Source organism: Montipora capricornis, chromosome 14 (assembly GCF_036669925.1).
Source record: "Montipora capricornis isolate CH-2021 chromosome 14, ASM3666992v2, whole genome shotgun sequence".
Taxonomy (NCBI): Eukaryota; Metazoa; Cnidaria; class Anthozoa; order Scleractinia; family Acroporidae; genus Montipora; species Montipora capricornis.
The window spans coordinates 23,974,634-23,992,133 of NC_090896.1; the positions used below are offsets into that span (position 1 = coordinate 23,974,634).

General features: G+C 38.1%; 2 protein-coding genes across 3 annotated transcripts in view; one reads left to right on the forward strand and one right to left on the reverse strand.

Moving 5' to 3' along the window:
• LOC138033591 (vacuolar protein sorting-associated protein 11 homolog) overlaps positions 1-15,119 on the reverse strand; it is a 67,863-nt gene extending 52,744 nt beyond the window's left edge. For both annotated transcript variants that reach the window (XM_068881382.1, XM_068881381.1), the window contains exons 1-6: positions 15,032-15,119; positions 14,879-14,953; positions 9,562-9,613; positions 5,467-5,588; positions 4,558-4,611; positions 3,899-3,967 (exon numbers count right to left, since the gene is read on the reverse strand). In XM_068881382.1, coding sequence (XP_068737483.1) covers positions 3,899-3,967; positions 4,558-4,611; positions 5,467-5,588; positions 9,562-9,613; positions 14,879-14,953; positions 15,032-15,046 — 387 coding nt within the window. In that variant the 5' untranslated portion in view covers positions 15,047-15,119. The remainder of the gene's footprint in view (positions 1-3,898; positions 3,968-4,557; positions 4,612-5,466; positions 5,589-9,561; positions 9,614-14,878; positions 14,954-15,031) is intronic.
• A 67-nt stretch (positions 15,120-15,186) lies between these two features.
• The window catches only part of LOC138033592 (YTH domain-containing family protein 3-like), a 5,322-nt gene continuing 3,008 nt past the window's right edge, over positions 15,187-17,500 (forward strand). The window contains exons 1-4 of the mRNA XM_068881383.1: positions 15,187-15,345; positions 15,466-15,490; positions 15,582-15,661; positions 15,865-17,334. Coding sequence (XP_068737484.1) covers positions 15,325-15,345; positions 15,466-15,490; positions 15,582-15,661; positions 15,865-17,334 — 1,596 coding nt within the window. The 5' untranslated portion in view covers positions 15,187-15,324. The remainder of the gene's footprint in view (positions 15,346-15,465; positions 15,491-15,581; positions 15,662-15,864; positions 17,335-17,500) is intronic.

A 17,500-nucleotide genomic window follows, 5' to 3' on the forward strand; every position in this document is an offset into this window, starting at 1 on the left:
GTCTTCCTCTAGTTAAACAGAAAAATCAAGCGTATCGCGTCGTTTTTCAATGGTGAAATTGTATGCTGCGTAGAATTAAGTGTTCAAAATTAATTACAGCTCGGCGAATGTTTCAAACCGCCACTCGGTTCATTTATTGATTCTGGAAAGATATTTCCTTTTTGGTCGGCGGACTAACTTTTTTTGAACCAAAACATTAATTAATCCTTTAAACCGCGAATGTAATAAGCCGTTGGAGCAAAAAAATTTCGGTCTTATTCTCAGATCAGATCAAATGGGCAGTTTAAAAAGGCAAACATTGGTATTATTCTAAAATAGATCGGCAACGTGCTCATTCACCGGCGGTGAGCGGTGAAAGGAAAATGAAATGGAACATCAACATGGTATATGATTACTTTTACATGTAATTTATCACATATTTGCCTTAGCAGCAGTGATTTATCACCCGACTCGCAGTGAAACGGTCCTCGAAATGAAACAAACGCAAACATGCGGTGAGCATCCAAACACGCGGTGATATTCAGACGATGACCACAGCAAAACAAGTCAAGTCAATTTTGACTATTCAAATACTGTAAAGTGGACACTTGTTGCAAAGCTGAATAAATTCTTCGGAAACCAGTAAAGCTTTTAGACATGTAACATTGTTCTTCGTGAAAAAGCTGCTACAAATTGATGTACAACTTTAAATACTCTGCCCTCTTTTACACGAAACACTGCGTGTAAAATGTTACACGCACTGTGAAGAATTTGCGTGTAATTTTTTTACTCACAACTTCGTGTATTTTTTTACTCGCGCGTAACGCGCGCAATATGGCGGACTTACACGCATGATACGCACGTGTAATGCTGCTATTCCTGCGGCCAGTACTGTACCTTAATACCTGTGAGGGCCTTTAATTCTGCATGGCTTACTTCATGAAAACGGGCAATGCGCTCAGGGGTATTCAAAAGCTTTTGACGGGCATACTGACTTTTCGGTTACCGTTAATTCCCATAGATTATCTCCTATGAAAACTAAGAAAAATATCTAATTTGTTACGATCATCTAAAACAAAATAAATGCCAGTGGCTGCCATGAAATCTGGAACTTGAATATCATTCGCGCCTTGGTTGCCACTGTCTTCTTTGCCACTTCCAAAGCCATCTGTATCAAAATTGCTATCACTAGTATCCCCTCTTCTCACAGGAAAACCATAAAAGGTCCCTTTATCCTTCGAATCCTTAAAAAGAGTAGCAATATCCCCATCATTTGATGCGTTACCTCACGCATCAGCCGTTGTTTTCGCGTAATCTGATCGCGTGATTGAAGGGACAAAAAGCCAAACCTTGTCGAGTCCCTTATCAGCTGTCAAAATATGCTCACAAGACGACAAACGACAATTATCCTACTAAATCTCCATAACAACAAAACATATAGATTTTCTAAGGGGGAGTGGATAGAGGCCTTATATCAAGTCGCCATGTTTATGGCCGGTTATGGCCGCTTTGGGTAATTCAGGGGTCATTGCGGGCAGCCGCTTGCAGCCGGTTTGGATGCCAATGGGTTAAGGGGTCACCCAGAAGTCATGACAGCAGAGGCCCTTTGGCTCACACATTCATACGACAAAACAGATCTTTTTCTGAGGTTAAAAACATGCCTCCTGGCCTATTCAGCAATTGTCAGAAAGAAAATATTCCTGCATTGTGTATGTGTGGTAGTGCAGTAACACAGCGCTTTATTCCATATTGTCAACTGAGCTGCGTTTTGTCTTCCAGGAGATTCAAGTTGTCTTTGCGTAATGTGTAGCTCTAATAGTAAACAATATTGTTTTGGTACTGTATATCATTGTAGTGCCATGGTAGAAGTCTTAAGTAAATAGCCCCCTGAGAAAGACATACATGTGTTTACTAGCAAAGTAGTAAACCTTGACAGATTGAAGAAAATAAAAGGGAATCGAGAAACAGTGGCCTCTAGGGTGGCATGTTGATCATTTTCAAGTTCCCTCACAACTTCTTTTCACCACAAGTTTAACCCTTTGACGTCCAAACTGCCCGAAACCAGCCAGACTTATTTTACTCTGTCTAACGCCAGACAATTTTACTTGTCAATGAGGAACCCCTGGGAGTCAATGGGTTAAGCGTGCACTCTGAGCGACTGACAGCTTTGTAATTCAAAAGTTCACTGAAGTTAAGCGGGGTTAGTATAGATCTGGATGGGTGACCTAAAAATATACCACTTTGTAACAAAAGCAGAGGACCGAAAATTCTATTTTAACACTAAAAAATGCGAACTAAGTAAGGTACAGATTTTGTTAGCTTGCTTTAAGCAAAACAAATATTGATGCAAAAGTAACTAAATATTGATACACAGAAGGAAGTTTTCAGGACAACCGTTGATCGAGAATAAAATATTTTGCCATCAGCAACAAAATTTACGACATAAAAACAACATTAATTTTAGATCGCGAATATAAAAAGTTGCCATCAGCGAAAAACATTTTGGGAGATTTTTGCTACATTCAATTTTGTTATTGCACTTTTGGCTGTACGAGTAAATTGCAAGATCGAAAGTGACATCAAATTCAGGGGGTGACGTGATCAAGTTACTGCGGTATGTTTACTCGTGAAACAGTGAAGCATCCGTATCAAATGATGGCAAGATACCGGGTTTTTGTTTTTGTTAGTTTTCTTTTTCTTTCAAGTGATATAAAGTTTGACAAGGAATGTGCAAATTTAACACAAAGATCACAATCGCCCAACTCCTGAGGTTGACCATGTTTCTGCAAAGTCAAAAATTTATTCTCCAAGACGAGATTAGTTATCACAATTTTTTGCTGATTTTGGGGCTCATCGTCATCTCCAGACACAATAAAGAGAGCAGAGGAACAGGCCAGGGGCATTCCCGAGGCTCTGGCATTCAATCTCTTGAACATTATGGGGGACATCAAAACTCGGGCAGTGTCAAACATATCTGGTCAAAATGGTAAAAAAGCAATGGACAAGAATGTGATTGGTGCAATTCAAAGTGAGTCAAGTTATGTTTTAGAAGCTGAGGCCTCTGCTGCATTCATACACTGGAGTGTATAACTTTTGTAATTGTGAAATCAATTGAGATTACAATGTCATGCTATCAAGAGAGGTAACACTCACTGGGATAACTGGAATAGGGGATGGTTAACAGTAATTTTTGTTAATGATCACCGCCTCCACCGGACCACCCTAACACTATCCTTATTTTAATCTTCAGCTCATCTGGCTACCTATTTTGAGTGAACTTCAGACTAATTGGAGGTGGGAGCCCATGAACATTCAGTAATGGATAGCAGACAAATGCCGCAATTTGACTAAAAAGAAAAAAATAATATAATAAATAAAATATAAATAATAGTAGATGTTTTTTTTATGCTTGCTTTTAAAGTTCTCCTTATGACATCACTTCATTGCAGTGTAACATGTTGTACACTGTATGTGTATAAAGTGAAAAAGTAGCTATTGCAATCCAACCTAATAAACAGTCAATTGAGTAGAATGTGCCATTCTTTATGGATATTTTATTATCCCACCTGGGATTTGGACTAGGGATACTGTCTCATTTCAAAAAGCATAGTGGGATCCCACCTGGGATCAGATTCTTACCTGGGTGGGATTCCAAGGTGGGATCCTGTTCTAAAATCCCACCCTGGGATCCCACCTGGGACCCACCTGGGATCCCAGCAATTATTTTACATGGGTAGGTAACTTTTTTCCAACCAATCTAAATTTTGTAAAACTATACTGTACACCATTACATTCTAGCCTAAAATAATGCGTCTTGTGTAGTTTCTGTCCTTATTATTTTCTTTCCTTCTCTTTAAGTACAATGTACACCAATTTTTGCATATTGACAGCTTTTAGATTTTTGAAAGATTTATCCTACCGGGACTGGCTTGTTTCCTGGAATAAGACGCTGCATACAACAACAGACTGGATTGCCATACTTGTCAATCTGGTGATTTCAAATCAAGTAAAGACTTAAACAACTGCAGGTGAACTATATACTGTATCTATGCAATGTATAATATATATTTGCTCATGTACATTTGAGCAATTTTCCTCAAATTTTACAAGAGTCAGGACTGAAACATGAAATCCAGGGCTATGCTACCTGCTGGACAAGTGATTAATATTACTGTAATTATCACATACAGGGCAAAATAACTGAATGCTGATTGGCTGAGACGGAGGGCATTTTTCCTTAATGACGAGGGCACTTTTGGTAATCAAGAGAGCAGTTAACAGTTGCTTATCCAGAGCAAGTGAAATTACAAGTAGACCTAGAGAATTTTCTTCCAGATTAAACTACTTTTTTGTTCACATGTAAAAATTAATATATTTTAAGCGCTACATTGTATTTCTGTTGACAACAACCATTTATTGAACTTGAACGGAATGGGAGCGTGTTGATTGTCATTTGTTGCAGGACTGAATGGGCTTCCCTCAATAATTTTGCCCTTTATGTGATAAACATTGTAATTGCTTCGCGACTCGGGCAATTTTGTGAAAACTTTGAAAATATGTGTGAAATTAACTCTTTACCTTGTCAAGAGTCCAGACTCTCATAATAGGATCAATTCCATCAACTTCATCTTCCTGAAACAAATTAATTTTTACAACATAAAGTAAAACTTTTGTATACATCATTTTACAATGTATGTTCCAAATAATATGAAACCTTATTTCAGTTAAGACTTGATGATAACTGAACATTATCCTTCTCATTAGCATTTACTCGGGAGAAGCTTGACCTAGGACTCCAAAGTATGAGGATTATGACCCCTCTGAGAGGACACAGATAGATCTATGGAATGAAGTCAGAATCTTCTCTCATTTAACCTGACAGCCACTGTCCTTTATACGATTCTATTTACCTGGATTGATTATGTCATAGGCCATTAAAAAGCAGTCGAGGGTAAAGTGAGTACTACAAAATTAATTATTGAGTGTTTTGTCGGTTCTACAAAATTGGCTCATTTAACTTGAACAAATTTAGTTCAAACTTATTTCAACACACCGCCAAGGAAAATTCCCGAACACTCCAGTCGCCAGAGGCTCTCCTGCCTCCCCACCTCCACCCCAACCGTCTGTACGGGTGGATGGCAGACGGACGTACATGACGTCATAACCAAGATTTCTCACATGGTTAGATTTCCCGAAAAATCTTATCCATGGTGCTCTGCAGGCGCGCTTCGCCCACCTGTGCTCCGCTATTAAAATTAAACATGACAGAAAAAGTTGACAATGCAGCTCATCCACATGGAGTAGGAGCTAGTGAACATACTGTAGCCTTAGAGCTATTTCATTACCCCTGAAGACATTTTTACCCAATCAATGGTCAGAGCAGGACATGGTCCTTGACAGAACCATACATGCATGCAAATCTAATGCCATAACCACTGTTCTACTCCTACACAACAGCAGTGCATGTACCTTTGCAAGTTCACTTACCCCAACAGTAAACAAAATATTCTGCTGTTTTAATTGGAAAAAATGAGACACCCGAATTTCATAGGCCTTGAATGAGGTGATGGTCAAGTCACGACACAGGAAATGGACAAATCCAGATGAATCTGTTGGGCATAAGACAAGAAAGTCTCTGCTGGTAAAATAATTATGAAAATGCATGTGCACATAATGGTTGTCCATTTTGATGAAAACAAATTTCTCATGAATAGTTTTTTTAATAATCATTAGTAAACATGTAAAGCTGTAGGGATTATCTTGCTCCCTATAAAAAGAGAAGTGCCCACCAAAATTGATCTGCTTTCCTTACAAAACCTGTTGTTGGTGACAATGAGCATTCTATGAAATTCTGATCAGCTTAGCATTATTTAATTACTAATAACTGAAATGTTATACAGTGGAACCGTGCCTTACGGCCACCTCGTTATTGCGGCCACTTCTTTTTGGCCCGGCAAAACGGCTATACATTCTTTTATAAAAAAAACCTTGTTAATGTGGTCACCCATTGTCTCTCTTGGGGAAAATGTGTGCTTGGTTGATTTGATTTGATTTGATCAAATTCCAACGATGGCTCACTCCTGTCCTCATCATCTAACGATAGCAAAAACCTGAGCTTGAGATTCAAGGAGGATTTTGAGGTTGCAGATTCTTGGAAGTGGGAGAAATTGGCCTAAATTCTGGAGGCACTCAGCCGTGAGCGGTCTTGGAAGTTGCACGCCTTGTCTATTTATATTGTACATATGTGACGATGCGTGGATCTGAAGAGGAAATCGAAGCATCCCAAAAACCCATCAAATCACTCAGGGAACGCAGAAAATAGTTACTGTAGGTGAGTGAACTTTATTTATCTGCTGTCCATAAAATGAATTTTCGAAAAGAAACATCACGATTTGAAGGTTTGCAAGGAAAAGTAAAAGTTGATGGCAGCTCTTGATAGCAAAGCTGGAGCTTTTGTTATCTTAAAAGCCAAAGCTGAGGCAGCATTGCTAAAAATGTGGAGCTTACTGCAACTATTTCAACCAGTGGCAGTTTGTTGCAAACCAACTTCGTGACCTCCCACAGCAAGCAAATAGTAGGGACTGTGGTGTATTTGCTTGCCTCTACATGTACATTGTATGCAAGGTGTCTGGTCACCAATGAAAGCCAGCCATCATGCTTTCAGGTCAACATAGCATTCCTGATTTCAGAAAGCATAATTATGATCCTGGAGCTCCACAGCGAGGTCTTACTTCTGGCATCACTACTAAACGTTGAGAAGGACAAATATAATACTGTTGACTATGTCAACAACTATTACATTGGCAGGGCAATAAGTGCAAACGACAACAACTATTACATTGGCAGGGCAATAAGTGCAAACGACAAAAGTCAGTTCACCTCATTCAAGTTCTTGTTTGACCGGCCAAAGCATGATGATATTGGCAGTGTGCTCAGCGCATGTACGTGTGTTCTTTGGGAATGGCTTATTTGAAGTGATCAATCTTCAGGAACTGGAAGCTGTGTTCCAATCAGTTTCGTAGTGGACGACAAAATAACTTCACATAGATTAACAGTGTAAAGATGCCCAGTTTAACTTATAATTTGCATTTTAATGTTTCGCGAAAACATTCTTCAAATGTTGAATGACATGTACATGTAAATCATCAGCGGCATTGTGTTATTTCCTAAAGACTTTTTAAGAGCAACTTGATCACTGGGATCAAACGTGAGACTGTTTCTCTATTTAGCTTACATGTAGTTATTGTTGGGTTTCGTTCAAACTTCAAAGTTTGGTCTGTTTTTGACTCAAATGTTTCATTGCTGCATTTTTTAAGGCCCTAGTCTTCCCAACATAGTTTCTAGTCAAAAGCATTTTAAAATGATATTATTATTATTATTATTATTGTTGATTAGTTGTGATGGGAACATAAGGAGTGCATAAGTTTTGTCTTGGAAATTATTTAAACAACATCATAATAGTAATGTTGTCAGATGGATTATTTCAGGTTAAGAGATCATTTTACATGGTATGTAATGTACTGTAGTGTGGTTTATAGTGTAAATTTATGGAATTGCATTTCATTAACTAAAGGTACATCTCTTGCACATTTTACTGATCAGATGGAACCACATTTTTGTTATTATACTGTAGTTGCTATGTTACTGAAACTTCAAAATATGTTCTTGAGTTCTCCACTGTTGTTGCAGTTGTTGCAATAATAAAAGTACCTGATGTACTAGATTTCGCAACATAGATTCGGCAACAGCCCCATCATTTAAATTGAACTAATGATGAAGGGGATCTATGTGTAAAATAAAACTTAAATGTTTTGGCATTTTGTATGAGAAACTTCAAAGCCCTTTACTTTAAAGCAGACAGACATTAATTTTTAATTCATGCCAGATTCAGGGGACTTCTAATAATTTGAATACGGTGTTATGAAAGTAGAGAATTTTGTGCATAGATTCCGCGACAGCCATATAATTAAGTATGGCCTCCTGATCAGTATGAATCAAACCACTCTTGTGCATAGATCTACAAATATAATAGTCATCTACCATGCAGAAGTGGTATTATTTTGCTCTGCTGTGTAGATTTCAAGATAATTATGCCACACCAAAAGGCTCTGAATGAAGATTCCGCAACAGACAAAATACCATGGAATGACCCATGTTGCAATATTTAACTGAATATTTACATGTCATCTGTCAGGTCAGGAAGACTTCTTTGTTGGGTTATTGACCCAAGACCCAACTCTTATCTGGAACACTGCTGATTAATTCTTAATTATTATTTATAAACTGTGAAACACTTGTCTCAGTAGTACTCTTGGTTGACTTATTTTCTGTTGTGTAATAAAGCCACATCAAATTTTAAAATTGCAAGTTTAAACTACAACATTTTTCACAGACAACTACAGCCTTTTTAAGGACTTAGTCCCTGACAAGTAATCAAAGTTGAGGTTGAATACTGTCCATATGCATCTTTTACTTGTATTTGAAATTTTCTTCAGGCATTTACAATAAAATGTTACATAAAAGGTACTGCAATATTGAAAATAGCTCACATTCAACTAACTTTGAATAGAACATAAAAGAATTACATTGAAAAAATCAACATCATCATCATCATCATCATCATCAATAAAATAAACATAATATTACATAACCACCTGAACTTGTTAAGAAAAATATCTTTATTTTACATTATTTTTTAATTTTAAAACTTTGCAATTATTATGAATTAATACTTTTAACATGGCATCTAACAGGATGCCGCATGCGGTGATGCGGATCCGCATAATCCCTAAAATCTGCATCCTCTGCATATTTTCTGCATAAACAGAAGAAATGTCTGATACTAGTGATAAAGCAGCTGCTTACCATCCTCGCAAACATAAAAGCCAAAAAGATCAACTGTTTTGAAACGCTTATTTTCCTGAACAGTGAAGATCGATTGAAGAAAATACACCATTTCGTTCGCAAGATGAAAGGTTGTGAGCAGTTTCCACACGATTTTCGGCAATGAGCCTGGGAACTATGGCCTGTTTTATAAATTACAAAATAATACCCTGGGGTCAAAATTTAAAAATGGTGACTCCTCCAGCTATTTTAATGACAAAGGGAAATAATTCAGCCACAAATGTGACTGTATTGGTCACAATTTCTAGTCCTAATTTACCATAAGCATGAAAATACATTAGATGGGCCTGTATTAGTTTTATTAATTGTTCAAATTTCCGCATAATCTTTAATTTTTTTCCGCATCCTATCAGAAGCCCAGTTTGAAGTCTATTACAACATGGTCTACAATACACTGTAGGTGGATCAAGAAGGTACATGTAATTTTTATAGATGGTACATCCTTCTGTTCAGGTGTTTGCAATAAAAATTAATGTTACGGTGTGTTAAAGGTATTATTGAAAACAGCCTACATCCAACTACATGTACAGTATGCTTAAAGAGAAAATTTTTAAAAAGCAAGAGGAAATTTAAAAAATAAACATACGGTACCGGTATATAACTAATTATTGAACTTGTTTAGAAAAACAACCTTTATTTTAAATTTATTACAAACAAGAGGAATATTCATAAACTTGCCTCCAATCACTAGCTGACCTCTTCCACTCGTACATGCAGTAATGTCCACATCCTGTTTAAATAAAGTGGATACAGTGTATTAAACTGGGGTAAATACATGTATAAAATAGAACATCAGTGCTCGTCCCATAATAACTGGAAGTCTTTCCCATGACGAAATGTCCCCAGGGCACGGTATTACTGTGGAATCTCTTCAAGCGCCAATTGCATTTTGACTTCCATCAATCAAAATTCCAACACCAAGCCAAGAGTTAATTCAAAACCATGGATACCTTTGGTTCCAACGGTACATTTCGTACATTCAAACTTGACGCTAATGGAAAGTGATCGTCAATTTGAACGACTCTTTTTATTGAAGAATCTCTAAAAGATATCATAACGGTATTCAAGCAGTGAACTAAAAAACAACTCCAATTCACTTTCTAGAGGACGAGTCAATCTTCCTGGCTATATTTGGGAATTCAAATGATGGAAGCAGTTTGGTGCTTAGCACTTAAAGGTGAGATTCCACAGAATTAAGAAAACTGCAGTAATCAATAATAACTCACGGATACTCTGAAAGAATAAATTTTATGTCCTCTTAGTAGGGGTCAAACCCTGGGCCAATTGATTACCAGTTAATTTTAATACAATATTTATTACCATTAACAATAAAGAAACTTAAGTTACAGTATTTCCTTTACGAGTATTTAATAATTATTTTTAGCTAAAAAGTAGCACTTTGGTTGTTTGGAAATCCTTTCAAAATTCTGAATAAGCTTTATGAACTGTACAGCTGTACTTTGACATCTTGTGTTGTATTGTTGATAAGAAAAAATAATTTCCGAGACCAAAACAAGCTTGGTACCTACTGACGTACTTTACTTTACATGTAAATTTGGCTTGCAACAACTTCACATGCTACCTATATAAAAGTCTCAAAAAATTTACTGTCATTCCCTATATAAAGCTTGTGCATATCTTGTTATTATTGGCTGGTAAACAAAATTAGTACACTATTATTATACTAAAATAGTACATAGCATTCTCACCATTTACTCAGGGATGCCAACCTCTGGAGATCTAAAATCTGGAGATATTTTCCATCTGGTCTCCCCAACCCCCCCCCCCCCCCCCCCCATGATTGACTCACCCATTCCCCCCCTTCACCCCAAAAAATGCACTCACCTACCCCTTCCCCCCCCCCCCCAGCAGTCCTTTAGAATACAGGAAAATATATTTTGAACAGGAAATTTGCAGGAAAACAGAGCACTTACTGTATGTCGATAATTTTTATTCGTTAAACGGAAAAATCTGATCAATCAATCATTTATATGGCTGTGATAACAAACGGAGCTTTGTTTTGTTCAGAGATGAAGAAATGCATCAACAAACAATGAAACGAGTTTGAAAAAATCAAATTTTTTTAACTTGGGGATAAAATTTGAGCCTCCAATGGAGCAAAGTCTCCAGAGTCGTTTTTATCCGGGAGATTTGATGACCCGTACGGGAGACCGGGAGATTCGTTCCGTATGCGGGAGACTCCCGGATAATGCGGGAGAGTTGGCATGCATGTTTACCTCTAACAATAACTAACAATAATAACTGTCGCGGCTAATCGCCGTCGCAAAGTACAGCAACGACGCAGCTCGACAAGGTCGAACCGAAAGCATACGTTGGCGCCTCTGGCAGCCGCTATACGGTCCATGTGTGACCTTGGAGCACAGCTTACAGCCAGCTGGAATCAGCTGTATGTTGGTTTTTTTCTGAAAAGTGTTGGTGGCTAGAGGTGGATATTTATGTTCAAATTTTAGTAAGTTTCTTCCCGAAGGACAAACCTTCAGAGAGGTACAGTACCCTTCCACTTGGATGTCAAAAGTTTCCATGAAAAAAGTTCAGGTCTAAAGAGTGTCTCTTCTTCAACTTAACAAAAAATTTCACAAATGTGATGATGTTTAGAGCCTTTCATAGGAGTCCCATGTAAGATGAACTGATACACAGGCAGCAGTACTGGCATGGTTTGAAAAATCACAAAACATAATCAATCAATCAATCAATCAATCAATTTTAATTTAAACTCACACAAACATTAATTTACAGTGATGGAAAAAGAAAAATAGAATATACATATGAATATTTACAAATTAAATATTGAAGAAGATACATAGTACTAATGAAATATTACAATTTGTGATTAAGAAGTAAAATGTTAGGGGAAAAGAAGAAAGGATAAATGGTAAACAAACAGTTTTAATACAAGGTTGATTGTGAAGACCACTGTTGGTATTTGTAATTATTATTACCGGTAGTTTTTGTTGCACTCACAACAAAAATTACCTAATGTCTTTGTCACAATCATTTAGTGATGGATTCCTAATGTACCTGAAATCATTGGAAGGTCACCTACAGACTTGGCAATATTTGAAAATAAAATGTTCTGCCATGTATAAATCTCTGATCATAAATTAAAATACAGCATCACAAGCAAATTCTTCCCAAATTTGGTTACCTTAAGAAATCAACAAATAAAGCTCTTAACAATAAAATTATTCTGCCAATCATCGACATTGTAACATATTTCGTCGTTGCCGTGAATAACAAACAGACAGACAGTTTATAAGATTATTACTGTATATTGTAAACACAACCAGAAGGAATACACGTGAAATATGCAAATTAGCTAGCGTTGAACCGAGGCAAATACACCACAGACATGTAAATGCAAAGATTTAGCCAAGCCAAAAAGCCAAGCTGCCAGGTTATTTCTTCTTACAATAAGTTAACCTGGCTTGAGCCTGCAATCCAACTGAAACCAAGTACCTAGTTAGCCATCAACTTAAAAAAAACAGCTGATCTTGATGAGCTCTAACTTGAGCCTGCGATATGGTCACATGGTACTAGTCAGCGGATACCTTGTTTTTAACAGGCGTCAATAGACCTTTTTGCAAATACAGAGCATCCCATTATGTATTATCAATATTATCAGTATTCTTAAAATAATTTCTCCTTGTTTTCTTGAAACTGCCGAAAAATGCAAGTTGCACCACAGAGTTTCACATTGGCATACCAGATTTCTAGTAACGGTATTGCTACACTGTATTTAGGCCATGTCATACAACCAGATCCCTAAAAAAATAGAGATTGTCTACCAAATTCAGTATTCATTCGTTTCATCATCAGTAAATGGCCCCTCCTGCTACAGTAGATTCATAGGCCTCTAAATACATGTAAGATGACAATCTATGTTCTGGTCCACAGGTCACAACCTTGAACATTTCTAATGCTATCCTATTCTTCTATATAGGCTAGATTATGCCATTTAACAAAATTTAGAACCTGGTGATCAGCATAATTGGTGGGAATATCATGAGTTTGTCGAGCAGCTTTCTTTTTTTTTATTGTATACATTCAGCTTGTACAGGGATGGAAACACGTCGCATCCAACAATGCCTCAACCAACGTATTGGTGGACATACATTTGTAAAACTGACACTCAACTGGCTCATTGGCTGACAAGGAAAAGCATTATGGCCAACACACAACAGATGTGTAAGCACAAACACTAATTATTAGTCATAAATACAGCAAGACCCTCGGTGGCATGTGAAATAAATCTCTTCAATCCACATGGAATAACTGAAGTCTACAGAATTAAGTCTACTATGAAGTACATGTACCGGTAAATGTAGGATCTCATAAGACCCTGTAAGAACTGAAACAAGATTCTTAAACATGATCTTAAAGTGCCCCTGTTACCAAAAAATCAATATTATTCTTATTTTTCTTTGGAAATCAAAACTATGTTAACGAAACACTAAAGGCCTGGACACACTAGGCGATAAGTCACTGCCACAAGTCGCAGAGACAAGTCGCCACAACATTCGCCTCGTGTGACATTGCCTCTGCAGCAGAATTTTGTCGCACAAATTCAAACCAGTTTGAATTTGTGTGACTAATCCCAAGAACAAAATTAGCAAGAGCAGCGTTGTCGCATTGTGCGTACACTTCCGGCAACAAGTCGCTACGACAAAATATAAATGAACCAATGACAGAACGTCATATGGTCAGCAACATTGAATTACAAAACTAGTTCACATTCCCCTTCATATGAAATCACTGCATGTGCACCGAAAGGGTGCTGTGTCGCAGCAACTTGTTTTGCAAGCTGTACACACAGAGCAACTTGTCGCCTAGTGTGTCCCACCCTTAAGTGATCAAAGTTTTAAGACTTTTTTTCAAAAAGAGACCTGTTTATCTCAACTAGAATTTTCCTATTTAATAGTCTGCCAATACTACAACTTTAAGACCTTGAGAGAGCAAAATCAAGGAGAAAATGACAATAAAGGCTCACTAGTTTAAGAATGCAATGGGTGTGTACGCTGCAGATTTAATATGCAGAACCAGAGTTTTGGGCAATACACATGTAATAAACTGCATTCACAATCTCAAATTTGAAGCTACAGTAGTGAGCCTTTGATGTCATTTTCCCCTGGATCCAACCCTCTGATCATGAGGTCCAATCGGTCAATACTGAATGTGCTCGTGATGGCAGACTGTGAAATCCAAAATTTACATTCTAAGTAAACAGCCTTTGGATAAAATTCAAAGCTCAAAATTTTGCCAGTCAGGTGTTAAGCAAACACACTTTCAAAATCTCAAGAAAAAAAGGAAGTGATTTTCTGTTTTTTTTTTTTTTAATCACAGGGGCAAATAAATTTTACTAGATTGAGAATCTTGTTTTGGATCCTGGACAATTTATTATGCTCGGGTTCGTACAAACTGATTTAAGAAAAAACCGCAGCTGGTGACAATACAACAGAACATGCATTAAGTCCCCTACAAGGCGTATCACCTGGCCAAACACACAGATCTAAAAAGTATTATGTTGATCCCAACCCACCAGTAATTTTCCAGGAAGAGTTGCAAAATCATAAGTTGCAAGAAATAACAAAATAACGTATAGGATCTGACATTAGTCAGAGTACCTGTAAACTGATCGTATGGCATAATTTACGACAGATCAGCTTGTAGGAATGGGCATCATGTTCTGAAAGGCATCATTTATACAAGTCGACTGGGTGACTCTGATCTCTACCTTCATGAAAGTTTCCTTGAGGTATCCCCAAATTTACAAAATTGAGAGGGGGTGGGAGGAAGCGGTCCGGAGTAAATTTATAGGAGGGGTGATGCGCGTTGATATCTCCGAAGCAGTCGACGCTGGATTTACTAGAGAGGTGTTCCAGTCAGAAGCATTTTCACAATTTTGATTACAAATTTTAGCAACTTCATTAAATTAACGTAAAAATTAACTTATGTAGGTGTAATATAATGTCCCTACCTTCAAACCGGAGAAAGGCTGGCTTGTTCCCGGGTCCTTGAGGATTTCCTTATCGAAAAAATTGAACCTTCGCCACTACAAGAACAGAACAAAATGGTTTTCATATTTCCAATAATTTTTTTTTTTAAAGAGACGAAATTCTGAGCTACGTACCTGTAACAACGCCATATAAAACCGCGCGCAAAGACGTCACTCTTTCGTTCATGAAGTATCCGCCATTTTAATTACATGGCTTCATGGGAAATATGAAACGTGGAGCCATATTTGGAAATTTTGATTGACAGTTTGCGTAATATGATGAAGTCACGCAAAGCACGCGCAGGACACCACTGAAGGAGCGGCCATTTTCTTTTGTTCTCGAGTACTTCCTACAATCTAAACGACGTGGGAGCTTCATCGCAAATTGAAACTTTTTAGTGACCTAGGCGATTACATTTTTGTGGGTCATGTCAGCGACAATAGACCAGGTAAAAATTTCTTAGATCTGTGCATTTGTCTGTATTAGTAATCAACGTCGAAAACCAACAACGACTAATTCCAATTTCCTTTTGCATTCCACATAATTTTCTTCCCTCGTGTATTCGCAGCGACCCAAGGATCATGGTGGAAAAGGTACCATATAATATCTAAAGCATCATTTTAGAGGGGAAAAATATTTTTGTCTAGTAATCTCCCTGCTCATCTCTGTCGCCATGAATTTCAGGTTATGCGAATAAGAATGGCGAACTACAGAATGTGGCGAACGAAGACCTCGATCGATACCTTCATCCGGGAACGAAGCAGGTGAGCTTTTTGCGATATTTGCCTTTGAAACGTGTCCAGCTTGGATCATTTTCAATTCTGTAACCTTTCCTCATCGAAAGAATTTAACAAAGTCATCGTCACTAAGCGTTGCCGTGTTATTTTTCTTTTTCCGTTCTCTCACGACCATGGCGTCTTGGCGAAATGGCCTCCGTTCGTCGTCGATTTCCTGGGTACGTGTTTAGGGCAATGAAAAGCAGTTGAACACTCAGCCAGTGAACACAAGCTTGCCCAGTCAGTTGACGGACACTTATTTGCCTCCATTTTATCCCAGTACAACGACTGGATCTAATACGGGACTGCCTCCGATGCCTTTTCCGTATCTGAATGCGGCAGGAATTAGCGACGGGACTTGGTCAACTGGTGTATCTTCGCTAAATCCCAATACTCTTTTCACTTCTTCGGGTTTCAGTGCGGTCGGAAATGGCGAACAGCTTTTGCCAGATCAGATGTTTAATCACAATGCTGGCGTTGCAGTTTCCTCAAACGCTTATTTAAGCAGTTTAGGGCACAGCTCCCAGGGACCGCCAGCTCTGTATTTCCCTGGGACATCAAATGACATCTCTTGGGGAGAGCAAACGCAAGCCTCTGGAGCGCCATTGCTTCCAAATTTTTACCAGCAACCACCACCTCCGACTTCAGAACACGAAGCCTTAAATCCAATTGGGGTCAACATTGACTCTTTCAAAGGAGAGGAGTTTGGCTCCTCAGGCAATGTGGAAAATGCGCTTTCTAGTTTGGCTCTTGCTGTGGATGACAAAGGAAAAGAAGGGATGAATGATAAAGGAAAGGTGACTAATGTATCAAATATTAGTACTACGGAGGTTAAACCAAAATCTTGGGCTGCAATAGCTAGTCAGCCTGCAAAACCGAAGCCAAAACTGCCACCACCAAAACCTAAACTGCCTCCTCCACCAACTTCTCAACAAGCTATGGCATCTACCAAAGTTGACTCTGGAAGCTGGGGAAATGCTGTGAAATCAGGGGTTTCAAAGCCTTCTATTGGTCGTGGCACTAGGCCCCGACCCAGCACTGCAGGAGGAACTGTCTCTGGAAATCCTGGATCTTCAAACCCACCTGTTACTCCTTCAGAGTCGGTTCCAGTGCTTGAAAAATTGAAAGCCAAGAATTGCTACAATCCAAGGGACTTCTCTCTTGAACAGAAACATGCCCGCTTTTTTATTATCAAAAGCTACAGTGAGGACGATATTCATCGTTCAATCAAATACAGTGTGTGGACAAGCACAGAGCATGGAAATCGGCGTTTGAACGAGGCATTTAAAGAGCAGAAAGGTCATGGTGCTCCCACATATCTCCTCTTTAGTGTTAATGGGAGTGGACACTTTTGCGGTATGGCCATGATGATGTCAGAAGTGGATCTGGAGATTGAGACTGGTATTTGGTCTCAGGATAAGTGGAAAGGAAAGTTTGAGGTAAAGTGGTTCTATGTCAAGGATGTTCCTAACAATGCATTGCGTCACATTCGATTGGAAAATAATGACAACAAACCTGTGACAAATTCCCGGGATACACAAGAAGTGCCTCCTGAAAAGGGCAAACAAGTCATGAAGATCATTCACTCTTACAAGCACCAGACTTCAATCTTTGATGACTTTGGCCATTATGAGAAACGGCAGGATGAGGAATTTAAGAAGGTAAGCTTTCTACAATGGCATAATAATTAAATGTGTGTCAGTGGCAAATAATAATAATTGTCATTTGCCACTTATTATGCTGTGTAATTTAAGAGCTTATTTAGCATTTTATTGGCATGTGTTGAAAATTTTAATATTTCGTCTTGAAGGATTATCTTGGCAAACA